The 27586-nt window shown below is 41.9% G+C and overlaps 1 protein-coding gene across 1 annotated transcript in view; it reads right to left on the bottom strand.

Annotated features, from left to right (window-relative positions):
* LOC124156605 (dystonin) overlaps positions 1–27359 on the bottom strand; it is a 614708-nt gene extending 587349 nt beyond the window's left edge. The window contains exon 1 of the mRNA XM_046531247.1: positions 27085–27359. Coding sequence (XP_046387203.1) covers positions 27085–27187 — 103 coding nt within the window. The 5' untranslated portion in view covers positions 27188–27359. The remainder of the gene's footprint in view (positions 1–27084) is intronic.
* Between the last annotated feature and the right edge of the window lie 227 nt (positions 27360–27586).

The following is a 27586-nucleotide window of genomic DNA, read 5'->3' as shown; positions in this document are numbered from 1 at the left end:
CATGGGGAAATTAGGCATAATCAGCGTTTTCGACCGATATTTATATACATGATGAAGTCACTTGTAATTACAAATATTATAAAGCATAAATTGGATCGTATTTCACACATAACGGCACCGCGGATATTTTTGAAAGCTGATTGAATTTCGATCGAACTGGCAACTGGCAACAGCCTTCTACTCATGTGGTGAAATTGGGCCTCCTCTATGCAGTCCTCAAGAAGATACAATCCCTTAAACCAGTTTTACACGGAGACGTAATAGCGCATCTTAAAGCATCATCTTTTTTTCAATTGGGCATCAAATCATTTCAGAAACAGGGCAGCCCCAGCCACCTTGCGGCGATGCAATTGAGCATGCATAAATTCATTCACGGAGTTAGGCCTCGGGTACGATACGAGCGGCAAGCGGCGAGCGGCAAGCGGCAACCTGAGCGGCAGCGGTGGCTACAATACGAGCGGCAATTTCCTAACCGCTCAGGTTTCTCACCTTTTCTAACTTCAGTCTTCCTTTGTTTGGCCGTATTCTCACTACTTTGATGTTTCTCTGCTTACATTTTCAACTACACTGAAGGATGAATCTACTGAGCGGCAGTGGAAAAGAAATCGGTCTGGACTTGGAACCATGAGCGGCACTGGGCGGCGCCGCTCACTGCCGCTCGCCGCTCAAATATATCGCACCCACCCTCAATGGATTTACACGCCACTAAATGAGGCCCGATATCAGAGCGGCGCCGCTCACGCCGCTCGCCGCCGGCCGCTCGTTTCGTACCCGGGGCCTTATGCGATGCGTTTTGAAATGCACGAGCGTGATTATACACCTGCCTCGAGTATAAAAGCAGTGGAAAAGCGATCTCTATTGTAAGATGACAAATGCTGCCCAACGACCCAGTCGGTGGTGCCACTGTGGTGCCCGCACCACAATAGCACCACCGACTGGGCTCCATTAAATGCCTGCCGTGGCTCTTTCTTCGTTCGATGCGAATGTGGGGAGTGGACACGCCACATTGCATGATCTGCTCCCGTTCCCTCTTCATTTACGGGCTGCTCATCCGAAAGCATCGGTTTCCAATCGCCTATTCACTCAAGACAGACCACGACGGAGAGAGAGAGAGAGAGAGAGAGAGAGAGAGAGAGAGAGGTTGGAGAAGGCTGGGAACCATCTCATTTCAACTCGAGCGGCGCAGAACAAAACACTGGCGATGACGCGGCACCCCCAAAGCAAAGCTGTCTCGCTTAATTGAATGACTAGCGGCGGGCGGATGGCACGTCATCTGGAAGATAAAAAGACCGTCGCGGGCATAAGGTAATACGCGGCCCAGTTGTTGATCTTCCTCAATTTTGGGTCGGTTTTAAAGTCGATTCTCTTGTATTCCGACGAAAGTGCCGGAGGCCGTGTAAACATTAGGGGATAAGTAGGTATTTGAAGAGGATGGCAAACACTGAGCGACGTAAGAAGGCAGAATCAGAGAAGGGGTTATCATGATTGCTATATGATGCTGTGCCATTATGTAAAAGGCTTATGAAAAATCGCATTTTTAAAATGACTGATTTGAATTCCGGAAGGTGGCGGACAATTCGAAGGTCAAGATTTGGTGGGTTTGGGGACGCCGAAAACGATGGCGCGACGAATCTTTTCTTGGATATTCAGCAAGAAGTACGAACAGTTGCCATCATGCATTCATAGTACACCTTCAACCAAAGTAACTCGGTTTCCATCTGAATCATTTTCATGAAAATAAAACACATATTTGTAAATGCTACAACTTATTGTTCACATACTTCAACAAATTGTCACGCAAAATACCTTTTAAGGACAAATTATATATTAAATTAAGTTAATAATTTATAGCAAAGCCGTAAAATTTGGGGTAAGTCGTAAAATCTAGCTATGCGCAAAATTTGGGGTTTGGCGACACTTCGCAGCGTAACCCGAGAAGAGATTGCGATGACGTCACTTACCGCTTTAACAGGGGCAGATTGTCCAGAAAGTCCCCCCACCACTTGACACAAGGACATCACGCAGAATTCACAGACACACCAATGGTTCACAAGGAGAATACAGGGACCAGGATGGACATTTAAGAGCAAATATACATTGCTTCGGATGCTAAAGCTATTATGATACGTACACCGCTTACTAATGACCACATTTTTCACTTTCATTCCCCACCTATTGACCTTCTACGGTTAACCCAAAACAAATCTTCCTCACCACGGTAACTGTGAATTCAGCCTTGATGATGCTGCAGTGCAGCGAAATATGCTGACTGCAATAAAGAATCAATGTTCAGTGTAATTTTGCGAAGAACAATTACGTTCTGGTGATAATAATGGAGTTCGACGGAATATCGGCCGCTTCAATCAACTTTATGCATCGTTAAGAGCCTTGATGACAAACAGAACCTTTTAAATTAGCTAATGCAAAGCCAGTTCGCGAAAGGCTGCTTCATACCCAAACACTAACAATATGATTAAACCCAAGATGTGCGGAGCTGCATCGTATTATTTATTTTTAATCACCATTTCGTCCTAGTTCGTGGGCATCGTTTACAAAGAGGGCGTGGGTCAAAGCGTGCCCATGAATGCATAGAGGAGAGTCCGATGAGGAGGAAATGAGGGCGGCCGAGAGGGGTCAACCGCTTGTCAAGCGATGACGGGTGCATCAATTGGTCACCGAATGCAACCAAATGCACATCCCGCGACGGTTTTCAGCGAGCTACACTGAGCAGTCCATCTACTAAATAAAACCAATTCTGCAATGAGGGCCTGATAGATAGAACTGCAATTGTATATGAAGTTATGCAACGATGCATAAATGATTCCTCATGTTCACGATGTGTTTTCAAGAGCAAAAAAAGCATTTTTGTCACAATTACGGCACAATCACACAAACATGATTCTTGTACTTACAAGCACTTATGACAGTGATAAAGCGAAACACAGGAGGCAGCTATAAATGCACCACAAATAATATTAATTCATCACGATTCTAGACAGCTCACTGCAACTAAACGTAATTTATCCCGTTTTTCCACGCGTGCAAAAGGTATGCTAACATTTAAAGTATTATTAAGTCCACAAGCTTGAACTTTATATAGATTTTAATAGAAGGAATGCATGAATGAGTGGCTTATCGAACATAGGAAGAAATGAATTACTACCACTTCGGTGTAGAGCCCGAGATTTTAATTACGGCCATAGCTCGTCGAGAAATTGTAAAATCGTAAATTGTGTACTTTAATCTCAAGAACGAAAATAATTGCCCGCTCACTTCAGTGACATATCGTCTGTAGGCACACATGACGTTGGAGATTACACGTAACGATATGAAGCACTTGAACATGATTTTCAAGTATTCTTGGCATGGAGGGACAGTGATATTGCCTCACAGTCGGTATCTCTCGCGTATGCACTTCGCAGCAATGAGATTATTTGTCTAAAGAAATCTTGAGCAACGCGAATTAAACAAGCAGCGATAAGAAAAATGGAAGCGCTTATTTGGAAGCAGAGCGTAATTGTTCAATGGTTCAGCGTGCATTAGAAAATTAATTTTCAGCCCGAAGGCTGCAGCCTTTGTTTTCTTTCGGGCTCAGTGGCGATTTTTTTTCCTCGTTCCAGACTCATGTTTGGACTCAACTTTCATGTCTGCCAAAGACGTGGCTCCTAAGCCGAGTAAGTTTATTTCATGCATGATATCTGCGGTGAAGTTTTGGGAGGGTTTGAATCCGAAGTAACCATACTTTTTTCATTTTGTAAAAGATGCATTCTTAACATCAACACAATTGATACAGATGACTCAAGAAAAAGTTTATAATGATTCTTTTAACAACTAAATGAATTAAAATGATGCATCTATTTACATTGTCACTCAGGAAATAAGCAGTTGAAGAGGCAGTGGTGTTATCTTATTGTCCTTGAAGCTGACAACTGTCGTCAAGGAATTTTACTCAACTGTCATATCTACAGTTGAGTAAAATTCCTACCCATATTTTCCACAATTCTCAATAAATAACCGGATACATTCGCAGTTGACAACCCCAGAGCATGAGAAATGATTATATTTCAATCGAAAATCATAGTTTCTAAACTTGTAGCACTTGATCACGAAAAAAGTGCCCTGCCGGCCAATTCCTTCTGTAGTGTTTGGCTTTACCCAGTTCCTATTCTTCTCTAATTCTTCGCCACACCACCTAGTTTCCCGACGAATCAATGGTTGCTGATGAGAAAGGGCGAGCTAAGAGCCGCTAATTCATTGGAGAAGGACTAATATAAGTGGAGATTGCTTGAAAGGGGGAGCTTCTCCAATGAAATAGCCCCCCGCGCCTTGAGTCACGAACTGGTTCGGGGAAATCCCACAGCGAGGAACCCCGCTGAACGAGGGAATTGTAGGTAATCCTATTACGGAGGACGCTATGCGGCATGAGGCAACGCCGCCCACCGCATCTATGAAAAAATAGAGGAGAAAAAATGACAAAAAGAAATAGCCGATTGTGGTGGGCTTCGCTCGACCGTGCTGCGGTGACACCTTCGATGAAGCGACGTATAGTAGATGGGATGGCGATTGACAGGTAATGCGAACAAGTAGCATTCTACGGCTCAACATAGACAGCCGATCCACTCCAATTTCACCCGTTGTAGTTATAATGCAACTAACACTGCCGCTCAGCGAGCTCAATGAATGTCAGCATGCTAGTGTTAGGAATTAATAGGACACCAAGAACTTCTAAGTAGTTGGTGAACACTATCCCAACAGCCAAGAAATCTAATGAATCTTCACATAAATCAGAATGCATACAATATCCTGCAAGTTGCCTTGGTCGAATACACCAGTGTGCGTGGAACTGTGATTATCTTTTCATCTGTAATGAGTTCCGGTCACATTTTATCCTTTTTCATGTAATACGATTTTTTTTATCTTCAGCTTTACATTATGAGATGAAGGAGAGTAGGAGCTCTTTACATTTATCCGTACATCAAGCATGACAATTTCACAGTAAATTTTTAAAAAGTGAGAAAACAATGAATCAAAATTTTAAGATCGAAGCAAATGATGACCCCGGCTCAGAAAATGCACGGGAATTTTCAAGATGACTGCGAAAGTTTTAAACGAGGAATATTTAATGAAAAAATACAATACGACTAAAACCCATAGCAAATTAAAAGGTAATTACAGTTGCACACCAGAGTAGGCATATGAATCAGGATTCTGCAGTGCTCCCGTGGGGTTACACTCCTGAAGCAGGGTAGGCATCTTGTCTTTTCGCCTTGTACCTCGGAAGGAGGAAGACGACAATACGGGAAAGAAGAAATGGGAAGGGATGATGAAGCCGACGACACCTCCAAGAATACGCATGAGAGGAAAGGGAGAGACTCGCGCCGCTGAAATCGAAAAAAGCCAAAAATCAAAATATCGACTTTTTCATTTCGCATCGGGAATAGTATATCAGCATTTTGGAATGCCCAGGGCATGTAAAACTGAAGGTATTTTTTTCATAATGATTTTGTTTAATTTTTACAGCTCGTCAAAAATCAACAAAAATCAATGAAGTCTGTAGCGTAGTATAGTAGATGGCGCCTTCACTTAGGCACCGTTGTTTGCATTACTCTTCGTTCGATTGTTTTAAGATCAATTGGCTTGTTTCCTGAGACTACTAGCGCTTTCCTCATCTGATACCGTAGGACCCTACATATGACGGTTTGCTTTATGAATAGAAGAGAGAACTCAAAAGACAATATATTTAGGTTGGAAACGTATTATGATCCTTCCGATGAGTGGGAATTGTTTGTAGCAATTCATTTTGTTAATCAAATTTTACCTAAGAATATGTGAAATTCATGGCCTCTGGCATAGCCTGGGGTGAGCTTTACCATCTCAAATTCAACCTACCCTTTGGTTCGATGGTAAGGGTGTGTGTGTAACATAAAAGTGTTGTGAAGACGAGAGTTGATAACGGTGGTATAATAGTGCCAAGGTGGTGATATTACTGTACGGCGGTGTTGTGTGTGCTGAAAATGCGCATTGCGCATTTCTATATTCACTTTGTGGTTCATGCGTACGTTCGAACATGTGAGGGTGATTGGACGCATCTCATTCTTTAGATGGTGGCGTGTGCATGCCTTATTATGTACGAGTCGTGTGCTGATATGCAAATGTTAACATGCGGGTGAACGATGAACATAAACGGGCGCTTACGTGCAATGCCTTTTGTCAACGCCTCCAGAATGGGAAAACGGATGGAGGGATGAGGAATGGAAGAACTTCAGGCCGACGCCATTGAGGCTTCCCGAGCCACCACCAGCGAAAGCGGATTTGATGTTCCCACCGGATGGGAAGTTCATCCTATCACAAGGATGATGCAGAGATGTTTCTCTAGAGTACATCGGCATCCGAAAATCTGAAAATATTTACTCTCGAAGAGGACGTGGAGCAAGAGATTAGAGGATCTGTTTTTGCACACGCAGAGAATTGAAGGAGGTTCTTCACACCAGCAGTCCTCACCCTCGAAAACCTAACAGGCGCTTAAAATGTGTGTTGCAGAAGGACCCCTTTCCCTCGGCGCAGAGCACGAGAGTATGTTGCAGCGGGAAAAGGACCAAGGATAGGATTATTGGGGGGGATGCAAGCGCAGCAGCCGGGATATCGTTGAAAGGGGGTCCCACACAGCGCAACCCCCGACCCCCTGCCACCGCCGCCTCCGCTCTCATAGCAAGCGAAGAATCTTGCAGCAGAAGAGAAGTCACGTTCCATCTCCCATGGAGACGGCGGTGCTGCAAATAAAAACAAAGACGCGGCGCGACGTCTAGGGCGTCGCAACTGCTCTCAAATGCTGTTTTTCAAATCGGATTCACACCCTTAAAATCTTTGCTTTGACGTAACAGCGAGACAGCGTGGGATTTGAGGTACCGCGAGGAAAATAATAAGTTTTATAATCATTGCACATCAAGTGAACCCTTTTCTAGGAAAAACATGTAAAATACAGACTAAAAATTGAATATGAAATGCGTGTAAAAGTAAGACCGATGTTAGCTCTGGAGGTTTCAAAATTAAAAACCCCTCAGCAGCCAATTCCTTAAGTCGGTTCAGATAATAGTAGTGAAAATGAACAAACCTACATCATCCCATTGCCGATAAAATAGCTCATGATTGAGGCCGAAATTATTACGTACACTATGGATGTAATATTAAGGCACCGGGAAATTGAATTTCGACAACGAAAAATTCCTGGATAATCTAAGACCGTATAAGATGTTGTCTATCTGCACTCCCTCCGAGAGCAAGATTTAAAGTCATAATCACAAATAACATCTCGAGTGATAAGATTGTTTTGAGAACGTGATTCTGATGGAGAATTCTAAATGTTGAAAGAGTGCGACTAAAATTGCAGGTGCTGTCGGAAAGTATCAACCACGAACTAAAGTATGACAACTCGTCGAGAACAGTCATACTTGCCCGAGAAATCATACCTCACGTTTCCTCAGGACGCTCCTACGAGCAACATATTTGTGCAAAGGAAATTTGTGAGCGAAGGCCCAAGAAGCAAATGCCGAGTCACCCGAATCCGCTATTACTCGTCGGTTGACTCCAGGGGAGGGAGCACAGCCACACTCGATCAGATCGAGGGAACTTAGCATCCCCAAAGCAAAAACGGACGACGAACACAGTTGCAGAAAGTAGGCTAACTTAAGAATATCGTACCATCATTAGGAAAAACCTACTAAAACGCCCGAAGGAAGATTCTCATGTCAACAACAACCGATGCAAATAGATGAAATCTTTTTCTCTTCGAGTTCCATCATTACACGACAAAAAATACACTGAAAATTGCAAAAATAATACGGCTCCTCAAAATTATTTGCAAAACCAATATTTCATAGCATTACGTCAGAATTTTTACTCTCTTTCACTCCTAATATAATTGACTTCTATTTATGGCACGGATGGTCTATTTTCAATCAAGAAGCTAAAAAAATGACCCCAACTTTTCCTCATGTAATAAAAGCATGGCTTTTTTAACCTCAACATGCAAAGCCAGTCACCACAACCACTATGACGACAGCTCAGAATTCTCCCTCAACCCGTTGTACATTCTTTTCTTTTTTCGCAACGATTAACACATCTTAAACTTGCGCTATGATCTTGAAATATTCAGAGCATACAACATAGACAACAACATTGTCAACATAATAGCATGAAGTAGTAAACGAGTGATACGCTATGAAAATAGAACGGTCTTAAGGAGGTGGCGCGCCCTCTTAAGGCCGTTTTACACGGGGCACGGAATTGCGCAGGTTAGAGCTGCATTCATTTCTAAAATGGCGTGGAATTGCGCGAATGCATGAACGAAATTAGAACAGGGGCTATTTTGCCGTCTCGCATCCACGCATGTGTTCTAGCAATTCTCCGCTTTACACGACGCAATTTTGATTGCGCCTTCGCACGTACGTCAGATTGCCCAATTCCGTGTACCGTGTAAAACGGCCTTTAAGCAGGGTCCCTGAACAACTCAAAACGAACACTTGTCACATATTTTGTCAAAATAGGTGTTGATTCCATATTCGCCAAACAGTGATGCAAAGAAGAAAGGTATGAAGACAGTCTTATGTTTAAATTTGTTCAATTTGTGTCAACCGATAGGCTAGACTCATGCAACTAACGTGATTTGACTTATCTATCATCTCTCATGTTCTCACAAAGCTCAAAAAGTAGCAATAATTTATTATGACAGAGTGCACTTCATACCAGTTTTGAGTTACAACGACATTTGTTTCAAGCAGAAGTCTACATTTCTCCACATTTAGTCCAACATCGCCACAGGATTTTATGTAAGACATTTTATTTTCATAAAATACACCGCGGAAATCCTTTTTTCTTATCTTCAGTCGACGAAGAGCGATTCTTCGTTGGGATTTTCTTGAAAATGACACTTTCGGGCAGTTCACCTCACGACGGACTCAATTCGCCCTCAGTCTAGTACGCTGGCGGCACCCAGCACAAACTCTCAGCACTTCCAACAAGGGGAACTGAAAAATATGGTCTTAATCAAGTCTGTAACTACAGTTTCACCCACCGAAATGCGACGGTCATGTTCTGCATCACGGAATGTGAATATTTGCATGTGCTCAAGGTGGTTAAATAACAATTTTCATAGCCTCAACAATGGCTGTACTTCGAGGAGTGGCATCTATGGCTTCCAGATAATTCGTTGGAGGAAAGCAGCCAGCCTTATTGGAACGAGACGCATCCTTGAGTCATCGTAGACATCGGAGAAGGCGGGTGTGAGTGACGATACAATTAGCAGAAGATCGATATGCAGACAGTAATTGGACGCAAGGTCGCTGCTCACAAGTAAGCCGAGAGCATCACGAAAAAGAGGTACACAGACTATTCAGAAGATATGCATTAATAGAACCGATTACTTAGGCCTTAGCGAAGAGGAAACAGATACTTAATTCGGTAAAATACTATGGGATTTTCGGCCACTATACAGCATTTACAGAAATCTTCCTCAACCATACGCAAATTAGCGTCTTACGCAGAAGGTTGGATTTCAACTGCCGTAGGATAACAATTTTTAAGAAATATTTTCCTAACTTAATGGTTTTGAAGGACGATACTCTGAGAAGAGGACTTCAGTAAAACCCGACTGCCATATTTTACGTTAAGCTCATTCCCCCATGCTGTTCTTGATATAAGATTCTTCATCTGCATTTCTCTCGTAAGAAACTAATAACTGACCAACATTAGTGAGGGGCAAACGAAACATATTTTCTTAAGTATCACCCTATCCTGAATCTAACAGGTATTACATCTATTGTAATATGAACACACAATCTGCTCAACTGGCCAAGAGGAAAATAATGATCATAACGGAATTAAAACGCCAGCAGTTATAACACGCGAGAGGATTTCAGGGAGATATATTACATTTCGTCGGAGGACGTAATAGATGTGTACCCAAGTTATCATAACATTCTCCTGGGTGTTACTAGGCTAGAAGGTTCAGCTAGTAGTTTTATAATACAAGAGTTATTCCAAAGTGACTATGACCAGCACATTTCATTATCTAACTGATAACGAAACGATAATAAAAATACGCGTTGTGTGCAAGACCACAGCAGCAATCCAATTCCTATGCTGGCTGCAACATCTGCAAGTGCTTCTCAGGATCCTCTCTTACCTGGCCGATAGAATGCACGCATAAAATGGAACCAAGACGTTAACTACTTCATCATGCGCAAGTTTAATCAAAATCACAAAAATTGAATTTGTCATGGTATCATATCGTTTAAGACATGCAATAATGCCCAGAAAAAGTCCAAGCCCACCGCAGTAACAAAATCGAATATGATTCGGTTCTTGTCCATCATGCCTGATTATTCCAGAATACTTTTATTCTAAGATAAAAAATAATATTATAATAATAATAACAACATATGATAAGGTTATATTTAGATCTGCAAAAACGCGTTATTTTGTTCACCGCTGTTGCAGGACAGAATAGACGGGATGATATTTCGCCTAACTTTCCGTTAGATGGCCTGCGTCCGTCAGAGCTTGAAGTCTTCCCCGAGATGATATGATAGCGCGGCGTCTGGTCGAAGCTCAAACCACTGTTCCTGCCCGAGCCACCGGAACTAATGAAAAAACGCCAAGCTAGCGCAATAAACGATCTAGCGGAATCGATTCGTTTTCCTTATTCGGGATTTCATCACTACAGCCATGTGATATGTCTCCGGAGAGAATTAGGAAATTTTCTGGGACAACACGGATGACTAAAGATACAAGTATGTGGACATTTATAAGCAGAAGTAAAAGTGATGGTGTAAAATCAGTGAGGCTTGCGGATGATCAGTCATCCATTAGCCATTTAGATAAGGGGCTGCAATTGGATGCGATAGATAACCGTTGAGAAGATCATGACACGTGAATTACTCACAAGAAGACCAAGGTTTGCGGTTTTGTAGAGCATTGCAAGCTTGGAATGTAGGTGGGGAAAAATGTGAGCAGGTAGAGCAATTCAACTATTTGCGCAGCACATTAGAGGCCATTAGGAAGGTCATTAGGAAGAGAATTGCATAAGCTAAGGAGGCTTTCATGAACAAGGAGGAGCTTATGAGAAGATCGTTACGCAAGAATTTAAAGAATAGGTTGGTGAAGAGTCTGACCTGAAGTGTAGCCATTTACAGTAGGGAAACGCGGACATTTAAGGAATGAGGATGAGAGAAAACTGGAGAAGGAGAAGTGGAAGGAAAGGAGGAGGAACGACGAAGTGCTGGACATGGTGGGTGAGGAGAGGCAGCTTCTAAATGAAATACGGAAGATGCAATATTTATGGTTAGAGCGAGTACTTAGCAGGGAGGGGATGTTGAAAACGGTGTTAGAGGGTAGAATGTTGGGTAAACGCAGGAGAGGAAGGAAAATAATAGGATTTTTAGATAGAATGAAAGGGAGCAGGTCTTATCGTTAATAGAAGAGAGAGTCCGTGAAGGGAGGGGAGACTGCCAGAACACTTCGCAATTACTCTATGTGATGCACCTGTGCCAAATAGAGAAAATAGGTACACTCAAAAGGTCTACCATTTGATTCAGCGCAAGAGACCAAGATTAGAATGGAAAAACAACCTAGATCACCTTAAAAATCGCATGGGTTTTACTGGCTAGCAATGGTTATAGCGTTTGCTTATGTGTAGTTTATTTCGCTTCAACATTTCATTTTGCCCTCACTTTAATAACCACGAAGAATGAGAGGTACCAGGGCTTAAATCCAATCTATTAATAGATATCTAATTCACTAATTTCCTTTCTCAAAATAGTAATACGAAAGTTAGGGGTCTCAATGTTGTATGAAACAGAGTTTTCATTAAATCCATCCACTAATTCTATTTATAGTTACGTAGTTGAATTATTAACCTTTCCCTTTATCCTCAATAGTATTAAAGATAGGGGTTTCAATAATGTCCACAGACTTTGGTTAAATCGCAGCCATCATGATCACTATTTATAATATTTATTCTGAGTTCCGTTCACATGTTCATTTGAATGTTTCCAAAGAGCTAACAAATATGGTAAAATACCCTTTGATACCTCTCGACATGCTCAATAAGAGTAATCCCTCCCCTGCGTGTTGTTTATTTCGCTGGAAAATTTCATGTCCATCAATCTTTAATAGAGACGAAGAACGAGAAGAATCAGGATTCAAATACACACAATCTATTGATAATTATTCACTCACACCAAGTAAATTCGCTATCCACAAACGATGTCATCGCTGTCATCTTATCCAAGTCGAAATCGGAGGAGTTGGAAAGAAAAGAGAGCGCAGTCATGAGATGTTTTGCATTCCCTCTCACCTTCTTCCTCATTCTCATTTGAATGTCTTCAAAGAGTAAACAAAAAAATGGCGAGACACGCACGGATACCTCGCCATTTGCAGAACAAGACGGTACTCCCCCTCAATCCACTTATGTTAGTAATGTCGATGTACACGCTAACGGGGATATCCGATAATCGTGGAGAGCGGAAAGGGGTGGGTAAGAGCAGCGTGCCGCTTATGCCGTCATTGACGACGCGTGGCCCACTCTTTGTCGCCCCCCCCCCCCTGGATGGCGGTTCGATCACACGAGAGAGAGAGGGGGGGGAGGTGGGGGACCCCTTTAACCCTCTGAATGACGTCACGCGGATTACGCTTCGGTCGCCGCATCGACCCGCACCCCGGAAGGGTGGCAGCACTTTACGCCCCGTGCGAAGATTGTGCGACTCACGCATTCGCCAGACGAGGCGTGACAGCACGACCAAGAACAAGATGACCCGTGACCCACCAGCCGACCGCATCATCGCATTTGGATGACCCATTGCAGTGGCAGACTCCTCAGATAGCGAGCAAATCTGTCTCCGCGATAAACGGCCTCCCCATTAAAAAAAGGAATTCGCTCGAATTGGGCTGGGAGTCGCGAGAGACTCGGAGGCTTGGCTTGGATTGCTTGAGCAATTAAGAACAGATTCCTTTCACAGCTACAAGGAGAACATCCTCTCACAGCCCTCTAGGTTCGACAGATACGATAACTCGAGAGAGATATTTTGCCGAAAGGATAGGTAGAGATATTTTGCCGAAAGGATAGGTAGAGAAATTCGCTTTTCCCTCGATAACAATAAAGCAATTAAACGTGTGCTACGAGGGTATCTGAGGGCGAATCTCATTCCCTTTTATTTTCTGATGCCCTAACACCCACCGCCATACGCCTATCAAGGCGGCTTTCAGCGGTTGTTGAAATGCGAGAGCCAGAGATGGACGAAAAACGTTTAGCGTTGGGGCCCGAGGCCTAAAATCCCTCTTCGTGGTGCTACGTAGGCAGTGAACGGTTGGAAAGCATTACGCGGAACTTCGAGTTTCTTTATCATTCGGTATAAACGTAACGCCTTCGTGACGGGCGACTAAACTTTGCAAATTTGCGTAACTATTCTCGGCAGATAAAAATATCTCACTGGCCGTTTAAGAGGGCCACATCAGTCCAGCAGACTGTAGTTTTGAGAGCCGAGTTTAGAGTAATGATAGGTCACAATAAAACATATGTATATTTCTGAATAAAAATTCAGTCGATTCTATCGATTAGGCTATGTAATGGGGAAAAGGATAAGAGGACAACATCTAAATATTCACTGATAAATTACTTAAAATTTTCACACTTTAAATATTCGTAATTGAAGTGTAACTTGGGATGAAAAAAGGGATGCTATTCCCATCCCTGGAGCCAACGCTGTAAATAATCGCGTGAATCGGATTTTTTGTCGCCATTATTGGATCGAATGGGACGGAAGCAAATGACTTTGTGTTTCGGGCTCAAGTAATTATTGAACCGACACATCACTCACTCACTCACCAACAGCATTTGCTTCAACCCGGAGACTGGTTTTCCACTGGATTTGGCCATTACGCTGTGGAGTTGAAGACGTAAGCCGTTTTAAACGATGCTCTTGCGCCGCCAAACACCCCGAAGGCACAAATGATTCCGCCGAAACGTGGTGCAATGATCGGACAGCGCATCAAACATTCACCGTCATCATAAACTATTTTACTCACCCGACCGAACGCAAACTTGTCATCCGCCCTGCATTACTAGTACGGGTTACTTCTGTGCCTTGATTAGAATATAGAACGCAGTTCAAGGACAAGAGATCACAAAGCGGCTTAGTAAAAATTCAGATTTCCGAGTTAATGCCTATTCTCAGAACAGACGAAAAGAAATACCATTCACACACTCAATCAATGATTCAACCAAAGAATGGTTGGTTCGGATAGATGAGGGTAGAGCTCAACCCAAAATAAGCCTGGTGAATTTTTTACGTTCATGCCATGGTGGGCGGGGGAAGTTCCTTACCCTCGACCACCTCACCCTACGAGGACTCTGCTAGGGAAGTTTCGAAGGCCTAATCCGGGATGTGAACCCAGGACCCTTCGATCAGTATCCAAGCGGTCTACCCAATAGACAACCACGCTCCCCAAAGTAAAAGCGAGACGAGGCTGTTCATGCATGACGGAGAGAGAAAATTGCTCATAAGTAACGACTCATAACGTCAGAGAAAGTATAACCTCATAAAGAAATCCCATGCATTCCGAATCCTGTGACCATTTCAAAGGATATATTCTTGATCGGAGCACCAAGTTACCTCCGCACAAGTAGATTTTGATATGGAGCAAAAAATGACACACCCCATTCACTTTACCTATCACTATACGGTCCAATTTCAATGTCATTGAAACAGGACCACATTTTATCAACATCATTGAGGAAAATGGAAAAATTATTGATTTGAATACTAACAAATATACGTAGTTAAAATCCTGATTAATATCACTCTTCATGAGTGCTTAATTCGAATGAAAAATAAATATAAATCAACACACAACTATCGTTAAAAAAGGGGTTTAAAAACGCTATTGCTGGGGTCAAACAATCAGCGATCTCGCACGCCACAGAAATGTCGCAACATGCCGTGGGATGAGGCGGGATAGAAGACCACGACATCAGACAAACACAGGCTCGGCTCCTATCCCCTCTAGGCCACCTCGCCACGCACTTTCAGGATTTCAATCCGGGGTCCGGGGCAGGAAGACTTCGACCCGGGATTCGAACCCGGAATCGTGCGACTATTAGCGCTCCACCTTTCGGGAACCCGCTTCGTGGAGGATCTTTCGGCTGACGACGCTTTCGCCAGTGAATCTACTGGGTCCAGTGAAATGAAGGTCTACCTTTGACCTCAAGAACCGGTACGGTCACTGCCGAAACCGTCTACAACCAAAACCCCTATGCGGTTTGTCACCCGAGAGGTGGACATTCATTAATTACTCCGCGCCAAATTCAGAATCCATATATTGTCATATAAATAAAGACCAAATGAATATAAATGTAATTTCCGTGAAGATGAGAATGGCATCGACTTTTACACAATCCACAGATAAATGTGATCAAACATTCTTTCCCTAACATTTCCCGAAATGGTTTCAAAATTTCTGAACTTCCCCGGACCAGTAAAATCTCTGCTATATTTGTAAAGAGACTATAGACAATTTCGGAGGAAAATTTAAGTCCTCAAAGAACCACAATTCTCTGGAATACCTCTGACTTGTACCTTGTCACATAATCACCGCGCGAATATTTGGGCTGTGCCGGAGAGTAAAAAGAACACCCCAACCAGCAGATGACAAAAGCAATTAAAAAATAAATGGCACGTGTATACCGCTGTCAGTATTATATGTTGTTTGTGTGACATGAGAAACTTAAATCTAACAAATTGAAAACAAGAAACAACAACTATGTGTTGAACTCCAAATTCAAAGTTATTTATTTTACTTATCTGATTTTTTCCTCTCTTTTTTATTAACATTATTTTTTCAAATTTACTTTCTCAACCGACGTAGGCTGCAGTTTTTAATGTCTTTTTTCCTTTTTTGTTATCTTTGAACAGTGCAATAATGCGCTTTAATGAATGCAAAAGCATCGAGAAAACACTGATTGAACTTTCACAAAAAACTTAATTACAAGTAATAACCTATGATTACAAGAAGGAGAGGGCATCGAGACGTTGCGACCGCAGTCGCAGAAGCAGCAGGAAGAGGCCACAGCTTGACATAATCGCATACATATATATTCATTCACTCTCAAGGTCGCGCGTGCCGCCTTCGCCTCGTGGTCAGTTAGCACGGCAGTCTCGTGTCTTGGCAGCAGGAGCAGCTGCCAGGGGCGACGCGGCGCGTGGCCGGCTCCCACAGGGGGACGCAAAAAATCAATACACTCCCACGACACAGCACGCCTCCATTACCCCACAAATTCGATCCTCACAGGCTATACACACAGCGCTCTCCTCTCAGGGGACCACATGCAATAGAGGAAGTCCCAGACGCGGAGAAGCCTGATTTTCGCTGGTTACAGTCACAGACCAACGTCTGTACCGTCCACATACTTTAAATAACCGACTTGTGTCGACAAACTATGTCATTCACAAGTTGATTTCCCTTTCATTCTTCTGGGAGACAACCAAAAGAACGAAAAGGAAAGCAACTTGTTTCAACTTGCCAAAATTGTAACCCATTTTTTTGCCACGCTAACATAAAGTCACTTTCCGGTCTATTTGCCTCTTTTTCTCCATACGGGAAAAATCTGACTGAAAAAAACTGACATTGAAATAAATATAGCCCACTTCCCGACTAGCTACCAAATAAATTTTAACTACATAGGTAATTCCTTGCATCAAAATAAGGGGCCCACTGGTCCAAAGGATTACGCGTCCCACGAGGCATCAAAAAACTCCAGGAGAGAATCCTGGCAGGGTAGTTACTTTTTCAGTACATTTGTTGCTCTTTTACAAGTTCGCTATGTGAGTCTACCATCTTTTCAGGCTTTGCTATTTAGTATTTTTTACGGTGGAGTTTTCGGTTTATAGGCCTCATTTCTACAAAGTAAATTGAGAAGAAAATACTAGAATAAATAAATAAATAAAACTACATAAAAATTACTTTATTCTAATAAAAAAGAGGAAGATAAATCACCCTGCCCAGTTCCAAATTCCATAGATAAAAGACTGCACGTTCATAGCTAAAAACGTGGGGCACATCAATAGCAACATCATAGGTCGAATTCTTCCTCTGCCAATATTCATTGCAATACCACAGCTAAAACTTCCAATGCATGGTGATGAACTTATATATTCCTCCAGTTAAATGCATTACAAATGTGCACGGCGTTATTGGTTTTCAATACGTAGTTTTTCATCTGTAAAATATAGGACTTGGGACCTTGGTCCAAGGCAGAATGGTTTCTTTTTTTCGTTCGAATAAAAACGTGCGTTTTAAATTAATTTTTCTATTTTCCATTGCTCACACTCATCTAAGTGGTGCAAAAAAATAGAGGCAAAGATTACCTTGATAACTTACCAGGGAGAGTACGCCAGAAAAGCAAGAAGCAGGACTTCTAGCCACAGACTTAAGTTTGTATGGTCCACACACTCATATCAGTCAGCACAGGATTCGAAAAAATTCATTCCCAAGGTAGTTCGTACAAACGAAGTCATTGAAGATATGGCTCGTAGTTAAAGGGTCGCTTAATAAAAATCTGGAGTCCACATAAACTTTAGTCTTGATCACGTCACCTGCCACATTATTCCACAAAATATTCCCATGCGCCCTAAAGTTGGCTGATTTCTGTTTTCACTTTGTATAAAATTCTCACGCTGAACTTGCAAAGTCGATATTTCATGAAGTAACAGCCATTTGAAAATACACCAAAAATGGCTATTCTGGAGAGTAAGGGGAGAACGATTTAAAATGTCTATAATTTGGAAAGTAACAACACTGAAATAAAAATTGTCTTTATTTCGATTCACTTCTTCGCAGTACCTTAGTACCTTCACTCATTTACAGCATTGCAACCCTAAGTTCGGTACTCGGAAGTTCCCCATTCACCCACATCCTAAGCCAGTGTATCCTCCATGGTTCAAACAAATGTACACGCTAAATAGCAATGGAAATTTCATTGCTGCATTTCATTCTAAGGGTTAACATGAAGTATGTACTAGAAATATAGCAGAAGCTAAATATAAAATAGCATTTGAATACATTAAAATTCATAACTAATAATTTCAATTTTGCTTAATCCATTATTGCATACAAAAATGACGGCCTCAGTAGAACGAAATGAATTAATACGACTTTTTGAGGAAAAACGCTTAAATTACGAGTCTCGTACATATACTTTTGAGTGATACAAATAATCATATAGAGGGAGAATATATGCCAAGTTAATCTCTAAATAAGTGCATAATTTGTAAGGTTGCCACTCAAGGTGATTGACAAGGAAAAAGATGGAGCGAGGAGAAGCGGAGGCGATCGACCCATCGCTGTTCAAAAAAAAAAAACAAGAATATGGAAAAAGAGCGCGCGCCTTGGTTCCTAAAAGACACGCGCGCACGTCACTTCCGCCCCGCCTCAGAGCGCACCGGAAGCGTCCGTCTGTTCGACGAGGAGAGATCTCTTTAAAAGGGGTATAATTAAACGAGGAGGGGTTGAAGCAAAAAAAAAACAAAAGAGGAGGGCCCAACGTGGAGCCCTGAGGCACTGCATCATCCACCTCGGATCCCCGATGCGATGACATCCCCACAAAACAAAAGGCGAGCGGCGGATGCCGTGGTTCGCGACGACGCAAGACTGGGCAATCGAAGGCCCACGTGGACAAATATATCTCTTCTAACCCAACATGCAAGAGATAATCTATCTATGATTTACAACACGCCACATAACATAAGAAAAAAACGCCAAAAAATGGAGATACTAGATATTTCCGGTGCTTTCCTCGGACCATCAGGGACTCCTTAACGATTTAATGAAATAGTTTGAAAATTCTTAGCATTGATAACTTTCTAGGACGACTGAAATTGCTTTTCATTTTCACTAAACCATTTGAGCTTTGTTTCTCCGTTACTTTTCCCAAGTATTTACTTCCATTTATACATCGCAGTTATTCACTGATTTACACTAAAAACCAGCATGTTTTGGGTTATTTTAAAAGCTTTTCACAACATTTCCTGAAATCTCCTTCCTTCAAGGAGCGATGCTTTCCGGGAAAGAGGTTAATCTCATTGTCCGCATAGATGAGCATGATGAACTTTCACACCGTAAGAGTACCTACATTCAGCGTAATACATTCTGGTAAATAAAACTCACATACACCTGCCATACACAGTCGAGGTGTCCGTACAACCGCCCGTCTTTACTCGCACACCACATTCTGTTCTATCTGATTCTCCACTCTCACAAAACGATGGTTTATGCGGAGTTTTAATTCCAAATTCACCATTGCTTCGGTTACTGCCGCGTCGGTTGCTGTTTTGTAAAAGACAAAGTCTCTCAGGCAGGCACAATCGCCAGCACCTTAGACTCTTCGACTTGAAGACGATGGCAATAGCGCCAGCGAGACTGTTACTTTTTACTATACAATAACATACGCTGCCTACCCGAAATATGGAGAATTAAAACCTCAAACATTCCATCTCCGTAGCAATCCCGTTACGTCCATGAGGCTAACATTACACAATTTCATTACATGAGTATTATGATATAAGTTAACTTCGATCGAATTTGCTGAACTGGAAGCCTTTTCAAGTACACTCGCAATTCCGTAGTAAGTAGTTCGCAAATATTTTTACAAAGGCACATAAAACCGTAGTCTCGGCCATTAATTGGGTTCATTTTTGAAGAGCGCACCCGTGAAGTATTGCCTAATTACTATTCGTATGGATAGTTACATATTTCGAGGAGATGTGTGCGACGATGCAATGCCATGTGTGGCACAGATCCTGTGAATCACTTACAATAGCAATCTTTTTTCCATGTCAAAAGTACATGGGCAAGGAAGTAAACTCCAAGCATACCGAACAGAGGCGAATAGGGAGCTAAGTTGCATTAATAATAATGTACAATCGAAGTTTAGCCCATACCGTCACGTACAAAGATCCTAACAGAATCAAATTCATCTGATACTGATCCTCAACATACCCAACTATGCTACGTAAAACTTTCAGTACATTTCATCAGTCACTTTTCAGTTAGCAATAATAATCAAAATTCAACAACAGTAAAGACACACTTGGAGTAGTTACATACTTCATGAACTTCAACTTTAAGCATCAATACATTCTGAACGATAAATACCACACGGGCACAATAAACCGTAACTTAGCCAAAGAAATTAGTTAGAGCAATATTTAAATTAAAGAGCGTATATGTAAATAATTGTCGTTTTTTGCAATTTATGTGGGTAATTACTTCAAGAGAATGCGCTTGAAGATGCCACGTTAAAGAAACATAAATAAAACAGGGATGCTGGCTTTATTAATATTCAGTAATCCACCCACAGCACGTTCAGTAAAATCTCTCCAATTGACTGACTTTTAAGTGAGACCAGGGTGACCCGCTGTAAATGAGTGAATGTAATAACGAGGAAACTTAGGATGTAGTACCCGTAAAGCATTCAACCAAACAGCATGAAACAATCCAAGTGGCCAAAATAAACACTACCATAAGGAAATCGAGGACTTCACCACGTCTCTCGAACTTTACTCACTTTTTCACCTTTGGCTTCTCCACCTTATTCCTGTGCTTCAAAGCATATGTCCACTTCGGGAATTTACATCCAATTTCTTGGTCTCGAGGGAATTGTGTTTAAACAGAAAAAGAGGATCTATTGGACGAATTTGATGGCTTGTGCAGAGAATAAAATCTTTTGCGGAGTTATACGAGTAATCGTAGTTCGACAAATTAGTTAAACAAAATGTAATGCTGCCGAATACTACCACATTGATCTGACAATAAACATGCATTATGAGTCTGATTCAACAATGGGAGACGTCAAATGAAAACATAGAGAAAATTTCTACGATTTTTATTCACTACACAAAGCATTGCAACTCACTCTTTTTCTTCCTAACGGTCAATAACTAAAATTTTCACCAACGTGCAAGGATAAAATCAAAAGCTGAGGATAGACCTCACTTATTGGATATTTATCACATTCGGGGGTGAATAAATAAAGTGTTTCTGCTATAATACAATCATACTGCCACTTTAGCATCACTAAGATTACCGACATCTTGCAGTATTTTCAGCAACAGATATTTATTTTTTATTTTTAAAGCAAACATCTGTTGCTTAAGACATCGCAAGCTGGCGAAAATGTCAATGAAATAACGCATACATACATAGTATGCAATCCTAAATTGGTGCACAGCAGCCCTCCAGCTAGTTCTTTCGCCTCTCTCCATGAGGCTCCTCTCCCTTGTTTCCTTCTTGATCTGTGCCATTGTTGCTGGCCCTTGATCTTCCTCTGGAGACTATTCCATCCATTGTTTAACACCTAAATCCTCGATACTTCCAATGCAAAAACGCTCAACAATCGCCCACCGAATCAAATCCGCTCATCTAATAGTCCAACAATACGAATTCACTCAGCTGGCAAGAGCCGACGCACAAACGCTCATCTACTATTCTCCAAGCTTCGGAGGTGAGTATTTTTGCTTCGGCTATTGCCAGCTGAGCTGATTCGTATTGTTGGGCTACTAGATGACTACGGATTTGATTCGGTGGGCGATTGTTGAGCGTTTTTGCTGTGGAGGCATCGTACTGTCTCATTACCTGACCAGCCCACGTGCTCTTCCTTGTCCTACTGAGATCCATAGTGTCCTTTCTTCTCCCATTCTTCGTTATGCTTCCTCATTTGTCAAACATATCAATAGATAGCAGTTAGAATTAAAATACAATAATCAATCAACCCTTGCCTAAGGCGTTGACTTGGAGTAAATGTAAGTGCTCCTACTTCCTTGGATATAACTTTTACTACATAAAAACCTTGATATAGGTACTATACAAGTGAGTCACTACAATTAGGAGCATAAGGGGAAGATAAACTAACAAGATATTTTACTTGCAGGGCTCGTGGACTTTTTTCCTCAGCAAGGAAACATCTTGGAGTAAGGTGGAGGAGAGAACGAGCAAGATACAGAAACATAATCAATCTAGTCCAGGTTCAGCTCCACGCTCCGGCCGGCATTGACATTCCGCGAGGGGTTGGGGGGTAGATGAGTTCACCCCCCAATGCCACGTAACGGTGAACGGGGTGGGCGGTGGCGAGGCCCTCCCCCCCCTCGCCACATGGGAGGGAGGGGGCAAGAGAGGGCTGCTAGGCATAGAGGGGTATTGATTGAATCCACACAAAGAGGAAACGAACAGACACCAGGAGCCAGACAAATCCGCGGGCGTGATGCGTGCGTCCTTTGTTTCACGATTAATAAATTATTCAAAGATATATCGCTCGCATAAGTAGTCGAACGTTTCTTATAATGGAGTATACATGACATTCGATGGTATTCGAGAAAGGATTCCGTTTGGCAAACGCACACACCAAACGGCGCAATGACCACAGAAATATTCTTCCTTGACGAACGCGCTTACCCGAAATTTTCTCCGAATGGTAAAGATGAATTCAAAGGAACACTGTTGACGTCCACCTCGGAATTCCAAAACGGAGTGGATAAATAGAATACTTTTCCATACACGACCAAACTTTTTCTTTGTCAAGTCTGGCGGTATGTGGTCTCAATGCCGAATGAACCAATGATGATCATATTTTTCAAATGTTTACGTTGCAGTTTGCTATAAACATTACATTGAATATTTATGAAATAGCAAATTAAGAATAAGTTGAATACTTTATAGGTATCACAACAAAGAAGGATTCTACGCCCGTTTCTACACACGATTTAATTCATATTACATGTAAATTATTAAAAATTTCCACAAATTTGCAAGACAATTTTTAAAGCTAAGAAAACTTATTCCTATAAGATACTCTTAAATTAATTGAGGGGAGCCACGGCTCATTCCGTAAAAAAATATTTTTGTCTGTATTAATCCAATACAATAATAGAGAAGAGATTCCATATTCCAGTGTGAAGAAAATATTCTCCGCGATATGGGTAAGAAATAGTTGAAGTCCAATATTCGATCTTCTTTTGGCTTGCAGACTGTTACAAGTCATTCCCAAGGTATTCAGATCCACTCGGCTTCGATCCACAGGGTGAAGTGGGACTGCGTCCAACACAAAGTGGCACTTCACACAAGAAATAGAGTCGCAGGCAACGATGACGCATCACTAAAACTGCTTCAAACAGCTGATGGCTGAATCGCCAGGGTCCTCAGAGCGCCAAAAATTCTATTGCCCGCGACATTTGAAAAAGGAGACGGAATACTATTTCCTGAGACGAATTTTCGACAATTAACCATCATCCCTCATGGTAAAATAAAAAATTACTCTTGATTGCAAGAAATTTAATAATTTGCACCCAATCATAGCTAGAATCTTGAAATAACGGTCGTACAACACCACGGACATTACAATAGAGGATTCTCCAATCATCCTCTTTATGTCTTGCCACCCAAAACGCATTTAAATTCGATGACAGCTAAAGCGATTCCAATTTCACGGATATGAGGGCCACAATTAGGACTGTTAAACGAATTTTATATATCGTCACGATGTGATCTACCAAATTTTCAATACACGTAATTCCTCAAGATTGTGAATTTAATATAATAAATATTGAAGATAAACGGATAGCTCTCATCTCATAGCCGCGTTGCGGACATTTTTGAGAACCGATTAAATGCACCCATTGTGAAAACAAGGATCACTCCTTCTCCATGAGGCCCCCTGGAGTACAACAGCAAAGCTCTGAGTTATTGAACGGTGACCGTCTCAACATCCATATTACGCGAAGTGTTAGCACCCTCAAAGAAAATATTTTTTGGATGTGTTACTCGATGGTGAGGGAATAGGTACTGCGGAACTTCAGTTTAGCGTCTATTTTTACGAGCGTCCCTGACCTAGAGAAAATCCAAACCAAGTGATGCAACGGACGGGTCTAGGACAATCCCAGGGGAAGCTCCGATGAATAGGAGCAATGCTGCAGCGAACACGTGAAACACCATGCTATAATTGATCATCTCAACCATAAACCAAATAATAGAAACTAGCTCGAACGAATGAAAGCATGACGCGCAATTCTGACTTTATAAGTCAATGGGAGTCAATGTTAGTCACCTTTCTGAAGAATCACACGATTATCGCGGGCTTTGAAAATAATAAAAATCATGAATTTTAAGTTAGCGCCAGTTTTCGATACAAAACTAGGTAAGCAGTTAGCAGATAAGTGATTTAAATAGAGACATTTTCCAAATGCCAATTCCTATCAATAGCGGCGGATCCACTATGGGGGGGAGACAATTTTCAGGCCCCTCGACCCCCCCATCTCCCTAAGAAAAACTTTTCCGGAGGCAAATACAGTTTTAAAACAATGAAATTACCCAAGTTTTTCCTGGATATACACAATTACTTATACCACTAACAATGGTTTCTAACAGGCCCCAATTACATAGATAACTCAGCCGATATATTGATGCGAGGCAGATCGATGCATCAGCATTTCGAAGCAGCAAGGAAGAAACGTCAACACTGCAAATACGCACATCCCCACTATGTATTTCGATCAATCCATGTGGCTTGCAGTGACTAAGACAGACGGAGAAAATCGATTCCTAGCAGCCCAGATTTGGGGTAAGTGGAGGGGAGTGTTTACTTATGCGGCGGCGACGGCTCGGGGAATATCCTCATCCCCTGCACCCCCCCCCCTAAAAAGAAATGGTCTCGAGATGTGAAGAGGCGACGACGCCCTCTTCTCTACGTATTCCTACGATCAATACGCAGGCAAAATAATTAAGTGGAATGACGGAAATTACAACAGGTCCATCATGAAATTACAAATGATTGTTTTCAAAGTTCTGTTTTGAGACAATCTATTGAGAAATTGGTACTGAAAAAAACAGCAATTGCACTAGAAGAACCAAGTACTACAAAAAAATGAATCATTTTATTAAAAACTCATACACACCATTCAAATTATCATTACTTAAGATTTAATTATATCAATTATTCCAATTTCTTGCAATTTACGTACATATTTGTAATTATGGCAACGAACTCTGGACGGCTCTTATTTACTTATCCGTAGTTTTTGTTTTTCTTTCTTCATTTCAGGTTGGTTTCACTGTGACCAAGCCTGTGCTAAGTGTTTCTTTTACTTGAGTTCAGTATTAGAAGGCGAATCACTCGTTCTTGACTCGTCGTCTTTGGTCCTTTTTGGCGAAGAATCAGTCATTCAAAACTTATGTAATCATCTTGAAATTCTGCAGGGATAAAGAGCAGACATTTGCCAACAGATGCCCGTTTCTCATCAAATGTTTAAAAAATACATCAGAAATAATACTGAGAAAACTTTCCAAATTTTAGGTAAATTATATGAACATCCTCAATGATGGGGTGTACATTTTTTAGCCAATAGCTTGACAATTCCAGTTCAGAATGCATTCATTTAGAATGATGAATACATTCAAACAACCATTCCAGGACGATTTGGATGATCTTAAGCTTACTCACGATACTTTTGACTTATTGTTAGTGTTGATGGTGCCCTAATAAACAAAATTAGAGAATACTTATGGAGCACATTCATTGGATTTAAATTAATAGACATTTAGGAATTATAACTAATACAAACAACACCAGGATAAAATTTCATCGATATAAACGAGATGACACCGCAGTTGATCAAAAACTTGAATTTATACCAAATCTTGTCCCTGGAACACTAACAGGTCGATCGACACGAGCCATAGCTTACTGACGAAATTCAACAATTAACTCGTAAACTTGCTGTCAATTTTTGCCTCAAAATTCCATACTATAAAATACATCTATGAATAGCCATTGCGACTAGAATTATATTTCGCTGAAGAACGAACTGATTCCACTTGCTATCCGACAGTATGAATTTCAGGAGAGACGCTTTATTCCCACAGCATCCGGAAGAGGCTGTGTGTGGCACAAGAGGGGAGGGGGGAACGGTCCATACAGACCTTATATCAAGGAGGGGAGGGATACAGATATGACGCAACATTCAATTGGGGGTGAGTGGGGGGGGCGGGAGCCCTGAGAGCGATTCGGGGTAACCCCCTCCGTCCCCATCACAATCAGCCCTTTCACAGGACTCACCAATTCTTCCGCTTCAAAATCTCCGCCATAACTCACATCACGACGCGGAAATAGCAAAATACAGAGGATAGAAATCGCTCAAATGCTGATGAGTGATAAATCCCCACACCAATGTGAAGGGACGCACAACGAAATATGACTGTAGCATTTATTCATTTTGTAGGTTTTAACCGGGTGCATGACAAACAACTGATTCCTGAATAATTTATTCTATATCGCGACGGACACGCCGAGAGCGAAATGCGTGCTTCACAATCTATCGCAGTAGTTCTTACCGGAATATAAAAATTAAATACAGGAGTAGGTTCGCTTCAATTGAGAAAAAGCCATGAGGTAACAAGATGTCAGGAGAGAGTTCGCTACTGGAAAGGATACGAAGCACATCTCCATGACAACAGGCAAACGAAAAATCAAAATAAAGTTATTTTTCTCTCCAAATATTGTGGAGTGTAGCGATGTTTTTTACAACACTCAAAGCCACATGTTTTTACGAGGTAGGTAAATGCAACGCGTGATACTTATAAAGTACTAACAGGGAAGAACTGTCTCCCACAGGGTTATATACAGCCGATTTCCACGACAATTAATTAATAAATATATTTTAAAACACATCGACAACAAATCACTTCGCGACACTTTGATATAGAAATGCTGGTTTCTTAACATTCTGCGTCACACGCCCTAAAACGTCACAAAAATATGCATATAAAGTATAATCGCGTACTTCATGAGAAAATGATACCTAATCAATGTTTTTCTATGCATTACAAAAAACTTCCAGAATCGGTCAGAGATTGCATAGCAATCAAAATTACACCTACCCTTTTCCAATTTGCAAAGCTAAAGTCATCGATTATTTCCTTATCATTCCCATCCAAAACCCCTGAATCGTTAGGGAAGGGGATTGCAAAAGAATGTGACGAATGGCTCACCGGCAATGCGGAGTACGGCTCTGTCCGCAGGGTCCAGCTGCAGGATGCTGAGCGGCTTGTCCTTCGCCCACTCCTGCAGGCTGCTGTCCAGCTCGAACTCCATTGTCACAGTTGGGGTCAGGTCGACAGACACACACGGGGTTTCCCTCGCTGACGTAGTAAATCGCTTACATGGCGGCGCAATATGCCGAGTCAGGGTCCTGCTTCCTCTACGACGGGAAGTCGTCGGCCACCCCTTCTTCGCCTGCCCGCGACCAGCTGACTTGCTCCCAAACCCCCACTCCCTCCCTCCCTCTGTCTCTCAGACGCCACTCACCAACCAACCCCCAGCAAAACAGAAACTGCCCTCCCACCCTCCACGCCACTCAGAACCGTTAAAAAGAAGGTTACCCCTGGAACAACAACAAAAAAGACAAGTTACTCGCGCACGGCGCGAACACTTTCAACAACGGGAAATCGAGAGCACCGTCTTCTTCACTTGCATTTATTTATCTCCCGTCCT

The sequence above is a fragment of the Ischnura elegans genome, chromosome 3 (genome assembly GCF_921293095.1).
Source record: "Ischnura elegans chromosome 3, ioIscEleg1.1, whole genome shotgun sequence".
Lineage (NCBI taxonomy): Eukaryota > Metazoa > Arthropoda > Insecta > Odonata > Coenagrionidae > Ischnura > Ischnura elegans.
Note: the sequence above shows the minus strand (reverse complement) of the source record. Positions and strands in the feature narration are given on the sequence as shown.